At 35.6% G+C, this 16,951-nt stretch overlaps 3 protein-coding genes across 19 annotated transcripts; 2 read left to right on the forward strand and 1 right to left on the reverse strand.

Moving 5' to 3' along the window:
* Nucleotides 1–68: 68 nt before the first annotated feature.
* On the forward strand, nucleotides 69–3,029 carry LOC137721273 (uncharacterized). Of its 4 annotated transcripts, XM_088695977.1 has the most exons (8): nucleotides 69–368; nucleotides 677–963; nucleotides 1,107–1,235; nucleotides 1,327–1,551; nucleotides 1,682–1,810; nucleotides 1,915–2,124; nucleotides 2,223–2,312; nucleotides 2,409–3,029. In XM_088695977.1, exons 1-8 carry the CDS (start codon nucleotides 83–85, stop codon nucleotides 2,409–2,411), a joined length of 1,359 nt encoding a protein of 452 aa, XP_088552103.1. In that variant the 5' UTR covers nucleotides 69–82; the 3' UTR covers nucleotides 2,412–3,029. The 4 variants fall into 4 exon arrangements, with proteins under 4 accessions (XP_088552103.1, XP_088552098.1, XP_068316478.2 ...); XM_088695972.1 differs by having other exon boundaries at nucleotides 1,110–1,235; nucleotides 2,223–3,029; XM_068460377.2 differs by having other exon boundaries at nucleotides 71–368; nucleotides 2,223–3,029.
* Nucleotides 3,030–8,223: 5,194 nt separating this feature from the next.
* LOC137719758 (NAC domain-containing protein 1-like) lies at nucleotides 8,224–10,254 on the forward strand. Its single transcript, XM_088696006.1, has 5 exons — nucleotides 8,224–8,468; nucleotides 8,796–9,076; nucleotides 9,300–9,428; nucleotides 9,525–9,749; nucleotides 9,929–10,254. The coding sequence occupies exons 1-5, from the start codon at nucleotides 8,288–8,290 to the stop codon at nucleotides 10,061–10,063; spliced, it is 951 nt and encodes a 316-aa protein (XP_088552132.1). The 5' UTR covers nucleotides 8,224–8,287; the 3' UTR covers nucleotides 10,064–10,254.
* Nucleotides 10,255–11,416: 1,162 nt separating this feature from the next.
* On the reverse strand, nucleotides 11,417–16,286 carry LOC137719759 (uncharacterized). Of its 14 annotated transcripts, none has more exons than XR_015963707.1 (7): nucleotides 16,047–16,285; nucleotides 14,907–15,131; nucleotides 14,135–14,245; nucleotides 13,414–13,606; nucleotides 12,883–12,972; nucleotides 12,263–12,777; nucleotides 11,417–11,734 (listed from the first exon to the last, which is right to left on the reverse strand). XR_015963707.1 is itself a non-coding variant. In XM_088696020.1 (5 exons), the coding sequence occupies exons 2-5, from the start codon at nucleotides 14,950–14,952 to the stop codon at nucleotides 12,762–12,764; spliced, it is 366 nt and encodes a 121-aa protein (XP_088552146.1). In that variant the 5' UTR covers nucleotides 14,953–15,131; nucleotides 16,047–16,285; the 3' UTR covers nucleotides 11,417–12,761. The 14 variants fall into 14 exon arrangements, 2 of the variants coding, with proteins under 2 accessions (XP_088552146.1, XP_088552143.1); XR_015963705.1 differs by having other exon boundaries at nucleotides 12,862–12,972; XR_015963711.1 differs by having other exon boundaries at nucleotides 12,314–12,384; nucleotides 12,561–12,972.
* Between the last annotated feature and the right edge of the window lie 665 nt (nucleotides 16,287–16,951).

Here is a 16,951-nt window from a genome sequence, read left to right on the forward strand (position 1 = left end):
GTTGATCAGAAGGACAAAATATAATAAATTAAAGAGAATAAAAACGCGTGGCACGTCAGCAGACTTGCTGAGGTGCGATCAAATGCTTCTGGAGTATTCTGAAGTGAGTTATAAGTTACTTTGCAGTTGCACCTTCATCTCAGTTCAAACTTCACTCGCTCAAACACAGAGAGAAAAGAAACATATGGGAACACAGGGAAGCAACAGAAAAACAGGAGGGGTTTCGGACGCAGTAGGGGTCAGATTCAACCCCACTCCGGAGGAAATGGTGGATCATTACTTGAAGCTCAAGAAACAGGACAAGGGTTTCAAATCTGATCACATCGCTGAATTCGACGTCTGCAACTTCGACCCTTGGGATTTGGCTGGTGATTGTTCAATTCGTCTCACCCTTTCTTCACTGTTTATTTCTCATGATTCATTAACAATCCATTGTTATGAAAAATTTCATAAAAGAAAATAGTGTTTTGTATATATTACTTGGTTTTTGAATAACTGAATTGGGTTGGCATCAATTTTCTGTTTTGATTTTATGTTGTGTTGAATTTCTCACTAACAATTATGTTTAAGTTCCCAAAGGGGAAAAACTACTCTGTTTTTAGTACTGTTTTTCAAGACTTCAATTGGGTTGGCCTCAATTCTTCGTTCAGTTTTGTTTTTGCGTTGTAATATGCAGCTCGCATTCCATCCGACGATATGGTGTGGTACTTCTTCAGCCCTAAGGAGTACAAGTATATCAATAGCACCCGTTACAACCGAACCACACCAGGAGGTCAGTGGAAAGCGACAGGCAAGGAGCGTGCGGTCAAGACTCGGCTGTCCAAAGCTGTCATTGGGAAGAAGAGGACCTTGACATTCTACCAACGTTGTGGGCCTCAACGCAAACTGAAAAAAACCAACTGGGTCAGGCACGAGTACAGTCTCATTGATAGTGAAGCGATCTCTAATCCTAAGCTGCGTCAGGTCACTCTCTTTTTCAATTGCATCTTCGTTCACATTTGTGTCGTATTGATGCTTCCGTGTGTAACATACATGAAGTAGTAGTTTTGAAGTGTGACAATTGAATTTGCTCTATAATTCATGATATTGTTATCCAACTTATGTAGAAGGATTTTGTTCTCAATCGCATGAAGAAAGAATTTGATGAAGAGGATACCTCAATTGATGAAGTTGAACTTGGCAGCTACAGTGCGTCTAATGTTGAAGATCATGCTGCAGCTGTTGTGACTCCAAAGGTGAGAATGAGAGTCGTCTTGTTTTTGAACATTTTTCTTAAGGATTATGCGAAATTTATCCCAACTTGATGCATCACTCCATGCACTTCAGTCACAGGATTACAGTTCCTCTACATTCCTGTCATCAGGATACATAGAGCTGGGAGATGTTCTGCAAGCCAATGGCACTAATTATGATTGTAATGCAATACAATCACCATTTGGAGATAATCATTATTCTTATATCGATAAGAATAATATTTCAACCTGTGATAAAGGTGATTTGTTCACCATGTCTGATTTCGAAAATGAACCTCCAGATGATATGTGTGAAGAGGTGAGAATAAAATACTTATTAGAATATTTCTAATATGAGCTTTAATAATTCAAGTGTATCAAAACCTTCTTGTTTGTGATTTGTTCGGAGATTTTATGCATACTGATGTCCTTATGATGAATGTTGGCAGCCTCGAGTTGGAGATTTTTATTCACATTTTACATACAAGAATAATATTTCAACCAATGCTGAAAATGAGACGGTTAGCTACACTGCGTATGATTTTGAAAATCAAAATGCAGATGATATGATTCAAGAGGTGCGAAGAATCATGCTTGACCATTTTTATACGAACTTCTTAATATTGAACACAAGATGTATACCAAAAACTCAATGCTTGCTTGTTTGTGATTCTTAATCTAGCAGTCTTATCTTCAACCAGAAAAACATGCGAGAAGTGTTCTGGATGCTGATGTCTGTAACAACGGCTACAACAATTCGCAACCACAATTTTGGAATAAAGATTTTTATCTTACAGATAAGAATAATATTTCAACCAATAATGAGTGTGAACAATTTAGCAACACACATTTTAATTTTGAAAATCAAGTTACAAATAAAAGGACTTCAGAGGTGAGAATGAGAATGCTCTTTGAACTTTAGCTATATGAACTTCTTGTTATGAATATATTCAAACTTAGCTTTTTACTTGTTCATGATTCTTAATCTAGGTATGTCTTCCGCAAGAAGAAGATTTGGAATTGGCTTTTCATCTACCTCAGCTAGAGGACTACACACTGGAGCCACCAATGAACAAAAAAGTGGGAGATGTTTTGCATGACAATGACTATGTTTGCTAGTCCTATGAAGAAATAATATATTCTTATTTTATCTGACTACAAGCTACGGAAGTGCAGTAAGCATTGATGTGGACGCTGATGTAGGATCATTTATCTGTGAAAGACCATTTTGATTTAGCTAAGCGAGAAAAGCAAAGAGGCCCTTTGAATTAGGCAAGGAAGAGGTAGCTGGCAGCAACTGAAAACATTCTTTCAATTTCCCGAAAATCTCCCTGAAGTCAGTTCATAGTCTTCCACATAATAATAGAAAGAGATCCTCTCCTGATCTCTTTCTCCAAGGTCGGTAAATCAAGTGATCCGAACTTTTGAAATTTAGTTTAACGACAAAAATTTATTATAACTTTCAAGGGTCCGAAATTCAATAGATGTTGAATCAAATTTCAATAACCCGAATCACTTGATCTGCGGATTTTGAAAGAAGAGATTTGGAAATGATCTCTTTTCCAAAATAATGTTTCAACCAAGCCGTAGTTCTTACTGTATTGGCAGTGCTTTTGTTTGTTCTGCAGCTGCTACTGCAAGGCTACCGGAGTTTTTATCAGTCTACATATTAGTGTTACTTTACATGTGTTTTTGTGTATAATTGGAATGACTATTAAAACATATGGTTGTAGTTGGTCTTAAACCTTTCTATATGTATATCCTTGTGTATTGTTTATCAGAACATCTTATTTTGCATATTCTTTTCTATGTATTAACCTTCATGCATGCGCTCAAGCATGCACAAGGAATTTTTTGAATTACGGCATGTTATGCGCGATTTACACGTTTTAAATGTATTTATATGCATAAATTGACAAAAGGAAAGTCAAATATTTGAAGTAAATGAATAATCTTAGATCATGCTAGAAGAAACTCCTTATAAATCAATTAAAGCAGCTAAATTCACATAATAAAATTGGTCTCTATAGAATTTAGAATTTACATTAAGAGTATAGAAAATAATATTTAATAAACAACTGATTAAATCACATTGTTGGTAGTTCATTGTGCGGCTAAGCCCACCCCCTCCTCATAGTGTGGATAATATTGTTTGTTAAAAATTAAAAAATTAAAAAAACAATCATTTGACAACTAATTTAATCACATTATTATTTGCATGTGAAATACTTTTTTTATAACCGGCATTACACGCCTCTTAAGATGTTTTGAACGTGTTTAAAAATAAAGAAAAATAATATTTAATAAACACTGATTGAATCACATTATTGCTAGCCTATTATGAGACTAAACCCATCATCTTCCCTAAAAATAAAAAATAAAAAATCATTTAACAACTAATTTTATCACATTATTATCTGCGTGTGAAAAACCTTTTTTTATAACTAGCATTACACACCTCTTAAGATGTTTTGAACGTGTTTTAAAATAGAGAAATTGAATCACATTATTACTAACCTATTATGAGGTACTAATTAAAAAAACAGCACACAAAAAAAAAAAAACACAAAAAAACTAATTAAAATGATGAAGGTATTTTTTGAACTATGACGTGCTACGCATGATTTACACGTTTTAAATGTATTTATATGCGTAAATTGACAAAAAGAAAGTCAAATATTTGAAGTAAATGAATAATCTTAGATCATGCTAGAAGAAATACCTTATAAACTAATTAAAGCAACTGAATTCATATAATAAAATCGGTCTCTATAGAATTTACATTAAGAATAGAGAAAATGTAGATAATATCATTTGTTAGAAGAAAAAAACAATCATTTGACAACTAATTTAATGTAATTTAATCACATTTTTATCCATGTGCAAAAGACCTTTTTTTTTATTTTTATAACCGACATTACATGCCTCTTAAGATGTTTTGAGCGTGTTTAAAAATAGAGAAAATAATATTTAATAAACAACTTATTGAACCACATTATTGCTAGCTCATTGTGAGACTTAGCCCACCCCCTCCCCCTTAGTGTAGATAATATCGTTTGTTAAAAAAAAAAACACAATCATTTGACAACTAATTTAATCACATTATTATTCGCGTGCGAAAGACTTTTTTTATAACCGGCATTACATGCTTATTGTGACATCCCACATCGCCCAGGGGAGTGATCCTTATATGTATATTCCCATCCCTACCTAACACGAGGCATTTTGGGAGCTCACTGGCTTCGGGTTCCGTAGGAACTCCGAAGTTAAGTGAGAAGGGGGCTAGAGCAATCTCATGATGGGTGACCTACTGGGAAGTTGCTCATGAGTTCCCAAAAACAAAACCGTGAGGGAATGATAAGCTCAAAGCGGACAAATCGTGCTACGGTGGTGGAGCGGGCCCGGGAAGTGATCCGTCCCGGACCGGGATGTGACACTTATTAAGATGTTTTGAACGTTTTTAAAATAGAGAAAATAATATTTAATAAATAACTTATTGAATCATATTATGCTAGCCTATTGTGAGGCTAAAATCATCCCCCTCCTCCTTAGTTTAGATAATATCATTTATTAAAAAAAAAAAATTGATAACTAATTTCATCACATTATTATCCATGTGTGAATGACCTTTTTTATAACCGGCATTATATGTCTCTTAAGATGTTTTAAACATGTTTAAAAATAGAGAAATTGAATCACATTATTGACAGCCTATTGTGAGGTACTAATTAAAAAAAAAACAAAAAACAAACCACAAATAAATTAATTATTAAAAAATACTATTAAAATGATGAAAATGGCCTTGCCTTATTTGATGCATTATTTTGGGATGTTTTTGAAGGTTTTTGTATTGAGGGCATTTGTCCAAATATTATTGTTGAAACTTGGTGACACCAAAATCACTATTCACCTTTTATGTTGGCTTTATATATAGATTTTGAACCAAACTATGTCAATTGTTTACATGTTATTTATATTACACCCTACTAAGGAGGAAAGAAAAGGATATTCGACTACAATCAGACGTATATAGTCTCAACAATCCACGTGATAGAATTTGAGAAAGTAGCACAAGTCCACATCAAATGAATGCAACGTATTTGAGCAGGAATTTCGCTGAGAAGGGTATTCTTGTTATCAAAGGATTTTCGTGGATGAGTTAAGTCCACATTAAGTTCTTTTCTATGCCTTGAGACCAAGGACTTTTAGTTCGTTATCTTGTATGCTTAAAGGGTGAAGGTCCAGATCTGATTTAGTCACCAGTTTGGTTCCCATTTAGCCTTTTTAATGATGGTAAACCACTAAGTAAGCCAGATTTGAGCACTGATGGGACTTTGGATCGTCAAAAGACTAGAAACGACTTGAACATATACTGGGAAATACATTGTAACACCAGATCTATTAATTTAAAGACAAAACAAAGAGAATTGGGCAAGATTTCACCTTATTAAGCAAGGTCTAAACGTCTTGCAGTCTCTTCTCCTTGTGGTTACAGAGGATCGAGTACTAAAACGGGATGAAAGATGAACAATTGAAGGGTAGTGACTCATCAATATTTTACTTGTATTGCCACTGAAAAGTACTTTTAGGCTAAGAGTAGGTTGATTTCCATCAGTTGTCACTTCTCTTGTAAGCACCTAGCCTTTGCAATAATGGGGGAAGCCAATTGGTCTTGAGATGGACGGTCCGGGCTTGGTGCTGGGCTTTGAGCAAACCTCCTTTCTTTAGTCTTTTTGGGCCCTCCTTGCTTTCGGCCCAAAGTTCAAATGTTAATCCAAACACAAGGCAAGAACTGTTACCAAGTGAATTTGAAGCTAATCTAATGGAGCAAAACGTGTGCCATGAACAAGACAATGCTATCACCACATTAAGAAGTGAGGAGGAGATCGACAACGAATTGAATGGACTAATTGAAGAAGAAGAAAAGATCGAAAACTCAAAACGAATTGAATGAACTAATTGAAGACGAATAAAAGATCGAAAAGTCAAAGATGGATGAACCTTTGCTTGGGCCAACTAGTCAAACTACCTTCACCAACCGGTTACTCCCTACTGAAATTCTAGTGTTGAAGCAAATTCATCTCTACTGGAAATTCCCAGGTGCTATGTCTTTGAATCCATTGATCCTAAAGCTCTAGATTCATTTACTCTAAATGCTTCCAAAGATCCACTTGTAGTTCGCTTACCGAATTATGGAAGAGCATGGAATCGAACCAAAAATTGAGGATATGTTTGGTCAACTCTATTCCACTCCAATAGCCAAGATATGGTGGAAGAGACCACGTAAAAAGGTGAAGAAGAGAAAGAAGTCTCAAGCTTTGAAATTTAAGAAAATACAGAAATATGTAGTGGCTCATTGTCTTGCATAGAGTGGAAGACGAGGAACACAAAGAAGATGCATGAAGTGGTTCCTCATTCAATGATCCACCATCTTCGACTTAATTTCGGCATAATCAGGTTGAGAAATTTAAGTCACGTGACTTAACATGTGATACACTTTAAAGAGTAATACCATTAATTTATCAAGGTTGAGTTTCTTAATTGGCTAGTTTTTGGAAAAATCGAGAAATGTAATGTTTTTGGCCCTTTTTGAGTGAACTATTTGTTTTAGTGGAGCTTACGGGACTAGGAGTGTACACTCGAATGCAGTTTTAAATTTGAAATCCATGGATGACCAACTTGAACTTAAAATTTTCAAGTACTCTCTTCAACCATACTCGTCAAAAACGATTTTTACACACATTTTCACTTTCTACAAACTCCTTATCTAGTCACTGAATTGAACAAATTAAAATAGAATCAAATACTAAAATTAAGTGAGAATGCAGAAGGTGTAAAACGATGGGTAGAAATCAGTCCATATTAGTTACCGAAGATTTCAACACATTATATTTTACCACACGCACAATCCATACTTATTTGTGATCGTTACATTAAAAAGTTACAAAATATCCATGAATAAAAAAAAAGGTGTGCAACTAAAAAAAATGAGTGTGTCGAAAGATCAATACTTGGTTACTCAAGAATAAGTAGGAACACTTACTCAAAATTCTTCGTGATCGGAATAGTTCATATTATAAATCACTTTATAAAGATCATCTTTGTAAAAAAGATTGAATTAAAACGAAAGTCGTTTAGTTAATCAACAAATAGATCGACAATTCGTAATGATTCTTACCATCTGTGTCCATCTGTTTTTATATTGTTCAATAACTAAACAACGTTGTTTTAATTGAAATTTTTGCAGAGATAGTCTGTATAGAAGATTAATAATATGAAAGGTTATGATTATACACACAAAGTTCTACGAATTGGAAAAAAAAACTCTTGAGTGAGAATTCATACTTATCCTTTGGGTAGCCAAGTATTATTTGTGTAGAAATCATTTCTATTACAAAAAAATGTTACTTCTACCACAATTTTCATATCACATTTTGTACCATTTCTTTAATAGAGATGAGACTCCCATATATTGGTAAGTCCTATATCTCTTAGAGAGATGATATAAATATAGTATAAAAAATGTGGTAAGTGTAGCATTACTCTAACAAATTTTATGACTTTGGGCAGATTCCAAAATTAAAAGTATTCTAAAAGCTAAACTTCCAAGCCACTTAGTACTACGATTTAGTGATTTTCTCATCACTTGTAAGTAAGAGGTTTTAGATTCGATTATCTCAAAAGACGAATTTTAACCACATTATTACTAGCCTATTGTGAAGCTAAACTCATCCCTTAATGTCATTTGTTAAAAATAAACAATAAATAAAAAAAAAAGCTGAACTTTCAATAGCGGTTGTCTCCCAGTAAAAGGGTAGAGCTATAGAATACCCTTCCAAGAGCGGTTGATCAAAAGCACAAAATATATAAAAACTAAAAATTATCAAAAAAACGCGTGGCAAGTCAGCGGACTTGCTTGGGAAGTGCAGGACTTGATTGGTTGGGATCAAATACTACTGGAGTATTCAGAAGTGAGTTATAAACTACTTGCAATCGCACCTTCTTCTCAGTTCAAACTTCACACTCACAAAAACAGAGAGAGAGAAAAGAAACATATGGGAAGCAACAGAAAAACAAGAGGAGGAGGGGCATCAGACCCAGTAGGGTTCAGATTCTACCCCACTCCGGAGGAACTGGTGGACCATTACTTGAAGCTCAAGAAACAGGACAACGATTTCAAATCTGATCACATTGCTGAATTCGATGTCTGCAACTTCGACCCTTGGGATTTGGCTGGTAATTATTAAATTTGTCTCACTCTTTCTTTACTGTTTATTTCTCATTATTCAGTAACAATCCATTGTTATGAAAAATTTCCCATAAAATGTAGTGTTTTGTATTTAGTACTCTGTTTTCGAAGAACTGAATTTGGTTGGCATCAATTTCTTGTTTTGAATTTATTTCGTGTTGAATTTCTCACTAGCAATCATGTATAAGTTCCCCAAGGGAAAAAGAATTGCTCTGATTTTAGTACTTGGTTTGTCAAGACTTGAATTGGGTTGGCCTCAATTCTTGGTTTGATTTTTTTTTTTTTTTTCTTTTTTTTTGCATTATAATTTGCAGCTCGCATTCCATCCGACGATATGGTGTGGTACATCTTTAGCCGAAAGGATTACAAGTACATCAACAGCACCCGGTCCAACCGAGCCACACCAGGAGGCCACTGGAAAATCACAGGTAAGGAACGTGCGATCAGGGCTCGGCGGTCCAAAGCCGTCATTGGGAAGAAAAGGACCTTGACATTCTACCAACGTTGTCAGCCTAAACCCAAAAAAACCGACTGGGTCATGCACGAGTTCTATCTCATTGATAGTGAAGCCATCTCTAATCCTAAGCTGCATCAGGTTAGTCTCTTTTTCAGTTGCAGAAGTTGTTATTTTGGATCTTTGTTTATTATCTTTGGATTATGCAGCATCTTGAACAATCTTAAAAAAAAAAAAAATGCAGCATCAAAATTTTGTGTGTCGGATTGCTGTTTCCGTGTTTAACATACATGAATTATTAGTTTTGAAGTGTGACAATGGAATTTGATCTATAATTCATAATATTGTTATCCAACTTATGCAGAATGATTTTGTTCTCTGCCGCATGAAGAAAAATTCCGATATGGAGGATACCTCAATCGGTGAAGTTGAACTTGGCAGCTCCAGTGTGTCTAATGTTGAAGATCATGCTGCAGCTGTTGTGACTCCAGAGGTGAGAATGAGAACCGTCTCGTCTTTCAACATTTTTCTTATGGATGTCGATTTATTGAAACTTAATGCATCTCTCTTTCATGCTCTTCACTCACAGGATTACAGTTCCTCTACATTCCTGTCATCAGGATACATAGAGTTGGGAGATATTCCTCATGGCAATGACAATATTGATGATTGCAATGCAATGCAATCACCATTTGGGTATAATAATTATTCTTATCTCGATAAGAATGATATTTCAACCTGTGATGAAGGTGAACCTCTTGGCTTCACCATGTCTGATTTTGAGAATGAAGTTCCAGATCATATGTCTCAAGAGGTGAGAATAAACATTCTTATTTGAATATTTCTAACATGAACTTTAATAACACAAAATGTTTATCAGAACTTAAACCTTCTCGTTTGTGATTTTTGATCCAGCTATGTCTTTAGCCACAAGAAGACATGGAAGAAGATATTCAAACTTAACTTCTTACTTGTTCATGATTCTTAATCTAGGTATGTCCTCCACGAGAAGAAAATCTGGAATTGTTCTTTTATCCACCTCAGCCAGAGGACTACACACTGGAGCCACTAATGAACATGACAGTGGGAAATGGTTTGCATGACAATGAGTTTCGGTCCCCGATTTGAAGCTACACCAAGTTCTTAAGTAAAATTATAGTTAACTATGATTGTTAGTCTGTAAACTCATTTTGAATGACTAAAAGCTACCCTAGTGCAGTAAGCATTGATAGGAACACTGAAGTAGTGTCATGTATGTGTAAAGGACTATTCTGCATTGGCTAAAGGAGAATAGCAAAAGAGGCCTTTTGGTTTAGGCATGAGAGAGGTAGCTGGCTGCAATTGAAACATTCTTTCAATTTCCCGAAAATAATCTCGTCAGGCCATTAAATCAAGTCCTCCACAGAATATTGATTCGATCAAGCACTGTAGTTCTCGCCTTATTGGCAATGCTATTGTTTGTTCTGAAGATGTTGCATAGCAGTTGGAGTCTCTATCAGTCAACATATTATCGATGCTTAAGATGTGTTTTTGTGTATTATTGGAATAATTATCAAAATATATGGTTGTAGTTTAAGTCTTAAACCTTTTTATAAGTATATCCTTGTGTATTGTTTTTAAGAACCTCTTAAGATTGAATGGAATTTTGCATTTTCTTTTCTTTTTCCATATATACATATATACATACATATATATATATGAGTTTTGTACCCAACAATGTTAATTATTACATGTTGTCTATGTTACACCCAACCAAGGAGAAAAAGAAAGGATATTCAGCTGCAATCAGGTGTCCATAGTTTCAGCATACTAAGTGCAGCTACAAAATCGAACAAACCGTCATTCCCTTTAAATAATATTTCTTCGTAATTTTAATTAAAGGGTGTTTCTCTTGTGGAGCATTACAAGAGACTGTGATTAAGAGATTACTTAATCTTGATTATAAATTTGCTCCTTCAGTTTTAGTAGTTGTTCTATTTGGGTCTTTAAACCTTTTTATTACCAAATTGGTCCCCTAACTTTTAAAATGTGGTAAAATGAGAACTCATTACAACCTAATAAATGGTTTAAGTTCACAACGGTTTCCATGGGTTCTTATTCATGTGGTGGTACCTTTATTCATGTCCGTGTAAATTGTCTCCAAATTAAATTATTGATCCTTAGGAAATACACGTTCAACACCTATGTACATTAGTACAAAAAAGTTTGCGGGCAAAATAAAAAGACGTTGCCTAAAAATTAACCCAACAACATCTTCGTCACGTGCAAAGTCCGTGAGAGCAAGGATTGCGCAACACGTGTTGTCGTTGCGCAAAGACGATAGCAAAAGCTCTTTGCGCAACGCAAGTTATCTCGTCACGCAAAGTCCTTTTGCACGACGAATAAGTAACCTGCATCATGCAAACCCTTTTTTTTCTTTTTTTCTTTTTTTGCTAAAATATTTTTTATAAATATTGTAATTAAATTATAAACAATAATTAATAAACCAAGAAAATGTATTTAATTATAAAATATATGAAAATGTTGATGTCCGAACATAAAAGAAAAAACTACAAGGAGTCTTCTAGGTTTGATTCATCAGGATGCTAGATATTGGCTAGACAAAGTGGCTAGGAGGTCGAAGGTGGAGCAAGATCAGCACATCGAGATTTGAAGGCCGAACATATGCAAGGCCCGTAAGATCATACTCATCTTATCGTCCTGGGCCGATAACTGGGCTCCCGAGCTTCCTTGCAAAGTATTACTTTGCAAGACAAATATCATTGTGGTAAAGCACACCCTCTTTGTTCTAAATATGAGCTGCCATGTGATAAAACGTAAGAAATGAGCCATTTCTCACTTGACTCCAATAGGTTGCAGAGAAGATATAGGAAACAAAGGCAATATACAGATTAAGGGAACAAAGGCAACACCAAAGTTCATTACATTTAATAGTTCTCAAAGCAAATTGAAAGCTTAAGTACATGGAAGATAAGGTTGGCTTGTAGCCACCATTTGAAATAAAAGCAGCAATTCAATGATTAAATTGACTGACATCATGATAATATCAACAAGTTCATAGCTAGCCAACTAAGGTAGAGAGAAAGTTCGAAAGGATAAGAGGTCGTCATAGTTGGCAATTGGTACATGATTTATATAATGGAAATCTGCCGTAATCCAATTATTAACCCTAAAAATGTATCTTACAACATAGGCGCATTGCAAATATGAGACAAAACCCCTCCTCTAATAACTCTCAAGCAAGCATGTAGCTAAAGAAAGATAAACAGATTATGCATGCAGCAAATAGCTATTTTAATTATGTTTCTAAATTTTAAATTCTCATACCAGGAATTTGAAATGTTATTTGAAGATTTTGGAGGGTTTGATGGGCTGTACATGAAAATGCATGCCTGTGGCATTCCAACTGCTGTTCACCTGATGTGGATTCCTCATTCTGGGTTGGATATCTGTCAACAATTTCTCTTGCCCATAAGGCTGTCTCATCAATTGTTTAATGCGTTGTGGAAGACTAAAGCAGTATCATATACAAGAGATTGGGTTCTTCAGAAGTTCAAAAATATAAATGACGACATAATGATGACAATAGTATGTGCTGGATTATAAAAGGAAAGAATCTCCATACCCTGAGTCTGTGATCCCCACCAATTATTTTAATGCTAAGAATATGCTCATCATCGTCAAGAAGCTCCAATCTCTCAGTACTTGTTGTGGCAGAAAGCCCAGACTTCACATCAACTACTCTGAGACTTCCAATCTCAAGATTTCCCTGCACCACACACCTGCTGACAAATGGCTTATACTTTTGTGGTTGATCAAATCGTCTTTACCAATGACCAAACCTGAAGAGAAACAAAACAATTCACATTCCGGAAAAGGGACAGCCAAAAAACATATTTATACTAATACAGCAGTTTCATGTCAACCATCCAGAGATGCAGCATTACCCTCAATATTTATTGGCAAATTATCATTGCAGTTATCCTGCCCATTCTCAATGAGGATCTTTCTCAAACACACCTTAATCTTCCAGTTTCCTGGATACAAGGTATTAGAAAACAATCGAACATTAAACAAGAAAAGCAGTAATTACATTTCTGAGCCAAAGAACAAGAACATAAAAAACCCCCCAAAAAAGCAATCAAAAATTCCTTTTTTTCTCTGTTTCTGCTCAATTTTCTTAACTACACACACAGAGATGCTGTGATTGAAGAACTACAATGACCTAATCGATTGACACCCCCACAATAACGTAGGCAAAATCATTAAGCAACCCAACCGAAAACACCACGGATCAAAACCAGATGCTCTCCAAAAATGCAATCAAACATGTCCTTAAGGAAAAAGAACAATACTTTACGGACCAAAAAGAGCAAAAACAATCCGAAATCGAATCCCGGTGACCCCAGTTTCACAAACTGATACCTCAACTCCTATATCAAACTCCAAATCCAATTGTAGCATAAACACCCACCTACCTATATGTTACATGCATGATATTTACATCTCCAACACTAGCTGTTATCATTGGCAAGCTGCCTCCTGGAATTCCACACAATCCTGTGAGATATGTGGAAGCCTTGCATATCACAAACGATGTAGCAAGAGCAGTGGCAGTTTCTACAACAGGCAGCTTTCTGTCGTAATTGGATTCCATTTGCATTGAAACATCTGCCAATTAGAAATATCTGCAAAGATTATTTAAAGCTGGCATGCCTTTGGAGAATAACTGGGAACGAAAAATTATCGTTGGCCAAAGAAGTTCGACTAGATTATTTGCAGGATGAGAAATCCATCCCATCAGTTGATGTTGAGACCTCAGGAGGTATTTTAGAGGCCAAAGCAAACAACACCATGAAATACAGAGCACAAATAACATTGTCTGCTGCAACTCATGAGAGCCTCTGAAATCGCAACATAATTAACAGCTACAGCAATAAACCAAAAAGAAAAGAAGAGAAAGAAAACGTTTTAGTCATAACTATATAAACTCATACGGTTAAACACACCAATTCAGAAGCACCCAAACTAAGCTTCAAAGGAAAAACGTAGAATCATGTGTTCAGTTGTAGGATGCATAACATGTCCGTTTAATAGACATGATAACATGGACAGAAAGGAATCAAGAAACGTATTACAATCATACGATCTGTTTACTGAATATCCATATACATAAGCAGACATTCCAAAGACACTTACATCCACCAATATAGCTACCCATGAGAGCATAAGCTATTTTCCAATTATCTGGACCCAGTGATCGCATGGGCACCATTAGAAATGCCACGAGAGTTCCAACCATAGTCGCAACTGTTACATACATGAAGTTACAAATAATCAATATGAAACTTCAATGCCACTAGCTCATACAAAAAAACAGGGTCAAAACCAATGTTTTAAAAGGCTCACCTCAAGGCACGCCTAGGTGGCCTATGAGGTTGGGCATGAGGGTTGCCGCCTCTGTTTTGAAGGAGTGGGCGGAAGGAGTCACCGGAACAGCCTAGGCTGCGGAGGCGAGCCTTAGAGTGCCTAGGCGTCTCTGTTTGGCTGCTTAAACCCAAATTTTGGGTAGGGTTTTAACTGCCTCATACCTTTTCCCTGCACTATCGTCTCTTTGTCTTTTTTTTCTTTCTTTTTTTATCTTTTTTTTTTCTGATTTTTATTTTTTTATATAACGGATGTGTGTGCTGTCTGCGTGCATTGTTATATGTGTGCTCATTATGCTTTTCATCCTCTATTGATTAATAATGTTCTTTTTTTTTTAAATAATATATGTGTACACTCAATGTATATATTAAAAAAATTTAGGTCCTGTGAGGCTTTGCCTCACTCCTCACGCCTCACACCAAGGCCGGGCTATCCCTCGGATGCCTTGCCCACGCCTCACGCTTTTAATACATTGGTCAAAACTCAAAATAAAGCCTATCAAACATATTGATCCCATTTAGAATCACAAGCAAGAAAATATTACCTGATCCAAGCACGAAAGCTAAGAGCAAAGTCCCCGTGGACCGCATCACTGCACAAGTCAGCTCTATATAATAGCAATGGAATAGATAATGGTAGAAGGAACTCCAAGACAATGGAATATGCAGGCGCTTCAAAAGGAATTATGCCAAAATTACTTGCTGCAAGCCCAACCAAAGTGCTTACAAGGGCAGCACTCACCATTCCACCAATCTTCGTCTTCTCAGACCTTGAAATTCAATCCACAAATACACATTCACTCAATGTAAGCTCAAATCAAGTCATTCATTATAAGCAAAAATCTCATTTCCTAGCATCAACACAGAATAAAAATTCTTCTCGAGTCTAGGGTGTCCAATAAGAACATGGGCATGTTTGGTTTGATTGCAATTATGATTTCCAAACAGTGAATTGGCCAAAGCTCAAATCTTTTTCTTTTGATCGATGGAATTTTCCCCCAACCAAACGGACATAAGTGATTAGCAAGTGTGAATAGGCACCAAAATAAATTATAATGTATATTCTCTGGTATCAAATAAGAACATGGGCATGTTTGGATTGATTAGAAGTATGATTTCCATGCAGTGAATTACCAAAAGCTCAAATCTTTTTCTCTTCAATCGATGATATTTTCTTGGCAACCAAACAGTAACTAAAATGTGAGAAACAAGACTGAAAGGGGTATTAGCATTACCAGAGGCCAAAAGCACCGGTGGCGAACAGACCAAAAAGAGCAAAAACAATCCGAAATCGAATCCCTGTAACCCCAGTTTCACAAACTGATACCTCAACTCCTATATCAAACTCCAAATCCAATTGTAGCATAAACACCCACCTACCTATATGTTACATGCATGATATTTACATCTCCAATATACAAATCCCAGATCAAGCAAATCAAATAAATAAAAAATCCTAAAGCTTCATAGATAGATAGACTGCTCGTATTTACGGAGGAATCACGCGGAAATATATGCTCCTAATTCCTAACCCTAAAATTCGATTTAACACTAAAACCCCCAATTGCTAATTTAATTTTCCAAATTGAATCTAATTACAATACCAAAATCTTCAAATTAAGGCATTAAAGCCTTATTCTGACCTTAGAAAGAAGAAAATTAAAGAATTAAGAAACGATAGATACCTGCTGCCTGCTGAAGTGGCTCTGTGCTGCTGCCTGCTGGCTAGGTGCAGTCGGGAGGGATGGAAAGAAGATGAGGAGGAAGGCTACGGGAGAGGATGAGGAAGAAGGATGAGCAGGTGGCTGGCTGGGTGCAGTCGGGAGGAAGGCTACGCGAGACGGAGTGAGGGAGAGGACGAGATGAGCGAGAGGGATGAGGAGGAAGGACTCTTTTCCATTTTGTCCAAGTAATTTGGGAAAATTCAAAATAATCGCCTATTTTTTACAATTGGACGGTCATAATTTTGTTAAAATTTTGGGAAAATTCAAAATTGTCCAATTTGGACCGTCAGAATTTTAACAAAATTATGACGTCGTGCTATTAGTTTTTGCTCGGCGACCTCATTGTAGAGTCGCGCTATTACTCTTTGCGCAATATCTCATTATGGCGTTGCGCTAGTCATATTTTTTAAACAAAAATTACTATAAATTTATTGGAAATGTAATTTTACTCTTTTCAAATTCAATTTTATTAAATAAAAAACCCACAGATTCATCTGTCAAGCTTATTTGTATATACTTCAAGATCGCATACGTCCAAAACTTTTCAACGGTTATAAACAAAAAATCACGATTTAACGGTAGTTTTAATTTCGATTTTAATGATTTTTTACAGCTACACTCCTTGACCCTATATGAATACAATGAATGAATTTGATCTTCAATTTAAAATATTTACACTAGTGGATACCACAAAATCTTATGTTATACTTAATGAAAGTGTAAATAAACTCCAAGTGTTAATGAATTTATTGTTTTGATGAGATACGCATTCTACGAAACTAGTTTCAACGATCTAACTATCAAACTTGTTTGTATATACTTTGAGATCGCATACGCAAAAAATCTCAAAAAAACAAACATTTAGA

This window comes from Pyrus communis, chromosome 1 (assembly GCF_041283825.1).
Source record: "Pyrus communis isolate YQ-2024b chromosome 1, ASM4128382v1, whole genome shotgun sequence".
NCBI classification, from domain to species: domain Eukaryota; kingdom Viridiplantae; phylum Streptophyta; class Magnoliopsida; order Rosales; family Rosaceae; genus Pyrus; species Pyrus communis.

What these genes read in the sequence shown, in the direction of transcription:
- LOC137721273 (XM_068460377.2), top strand. Translation starts at nt 83, where the DNA reads ATGCTTCTGGAGTATTCTGAAGTGAGTTATAAGTTACTTTGCAGTTGC. An exon ending in CTAATCCTAAGCTGCGTCAG is followed by an intron (nt 964 to 1,106) that starts GTCACTCTCTTT and finishes CAACTTATGTAG; the next exon opens with AAGGATTTTGTTCTCAATCG. An exon ending in CAGATGATATGTGTGAAGAG is followed by an intron (nt 1,552 to 1,681) that starts GTGAGAATAAAA and finishes GAATGTTGGCAG; the next exon opens with CCTCGAGTTGGAGATTTTTA.
- LOC137719758 (XM_088696006.1), top strand. Translation starts at nt 8,288, where the DNA reads ATGGGAAGCAACAGAAAAACAAGAGGAGGAGGGGCATCAGACCCAGTA. An exon ending in CGACCCTTGGGATTTGGCTG is followed by an intron (nt 8,469 to 8,795) that starts GTAATTATTAAA and finishes TATAATTTGCAG; the next exon opens with CTCGCATTCCATCCGACGAT. An exon ending in CTAATCCTAAGCTGCATCAG is followed by an intron (nt 9,077 to 9,299) that starts GTTAGTCTCTTT and finishes CAACTTATGCAG; the next exon opens with AATGATTTTGTTCTCTGCCG.
- LOC137719759 (XM_088696020.1), bottom strand. Translation starts at nt 14,952, where the DNA reads ATGCGGTCCACGGGGACTTTGCTCTTAGCTTTCGTGCTTGGATCAG. An exon ending in AGCTTTCGTGCTTGGATCAG is followed by an intron (nt 14,246 to 14,906) that starts GTAATATTTTCT and finishes TGTATGTAACAG; the next exon opens with TTGCGACTATGGTTGGAACT. An exon ending in GGGTAGCTATATTGGTGGAT is followed by an intron (nt 13,607 to 14,134) that starts GTAAGTGTCTTT and finishes TCTAATTGGCAG; the next exon opens with ATGTTTCAATGCAAATGGAA.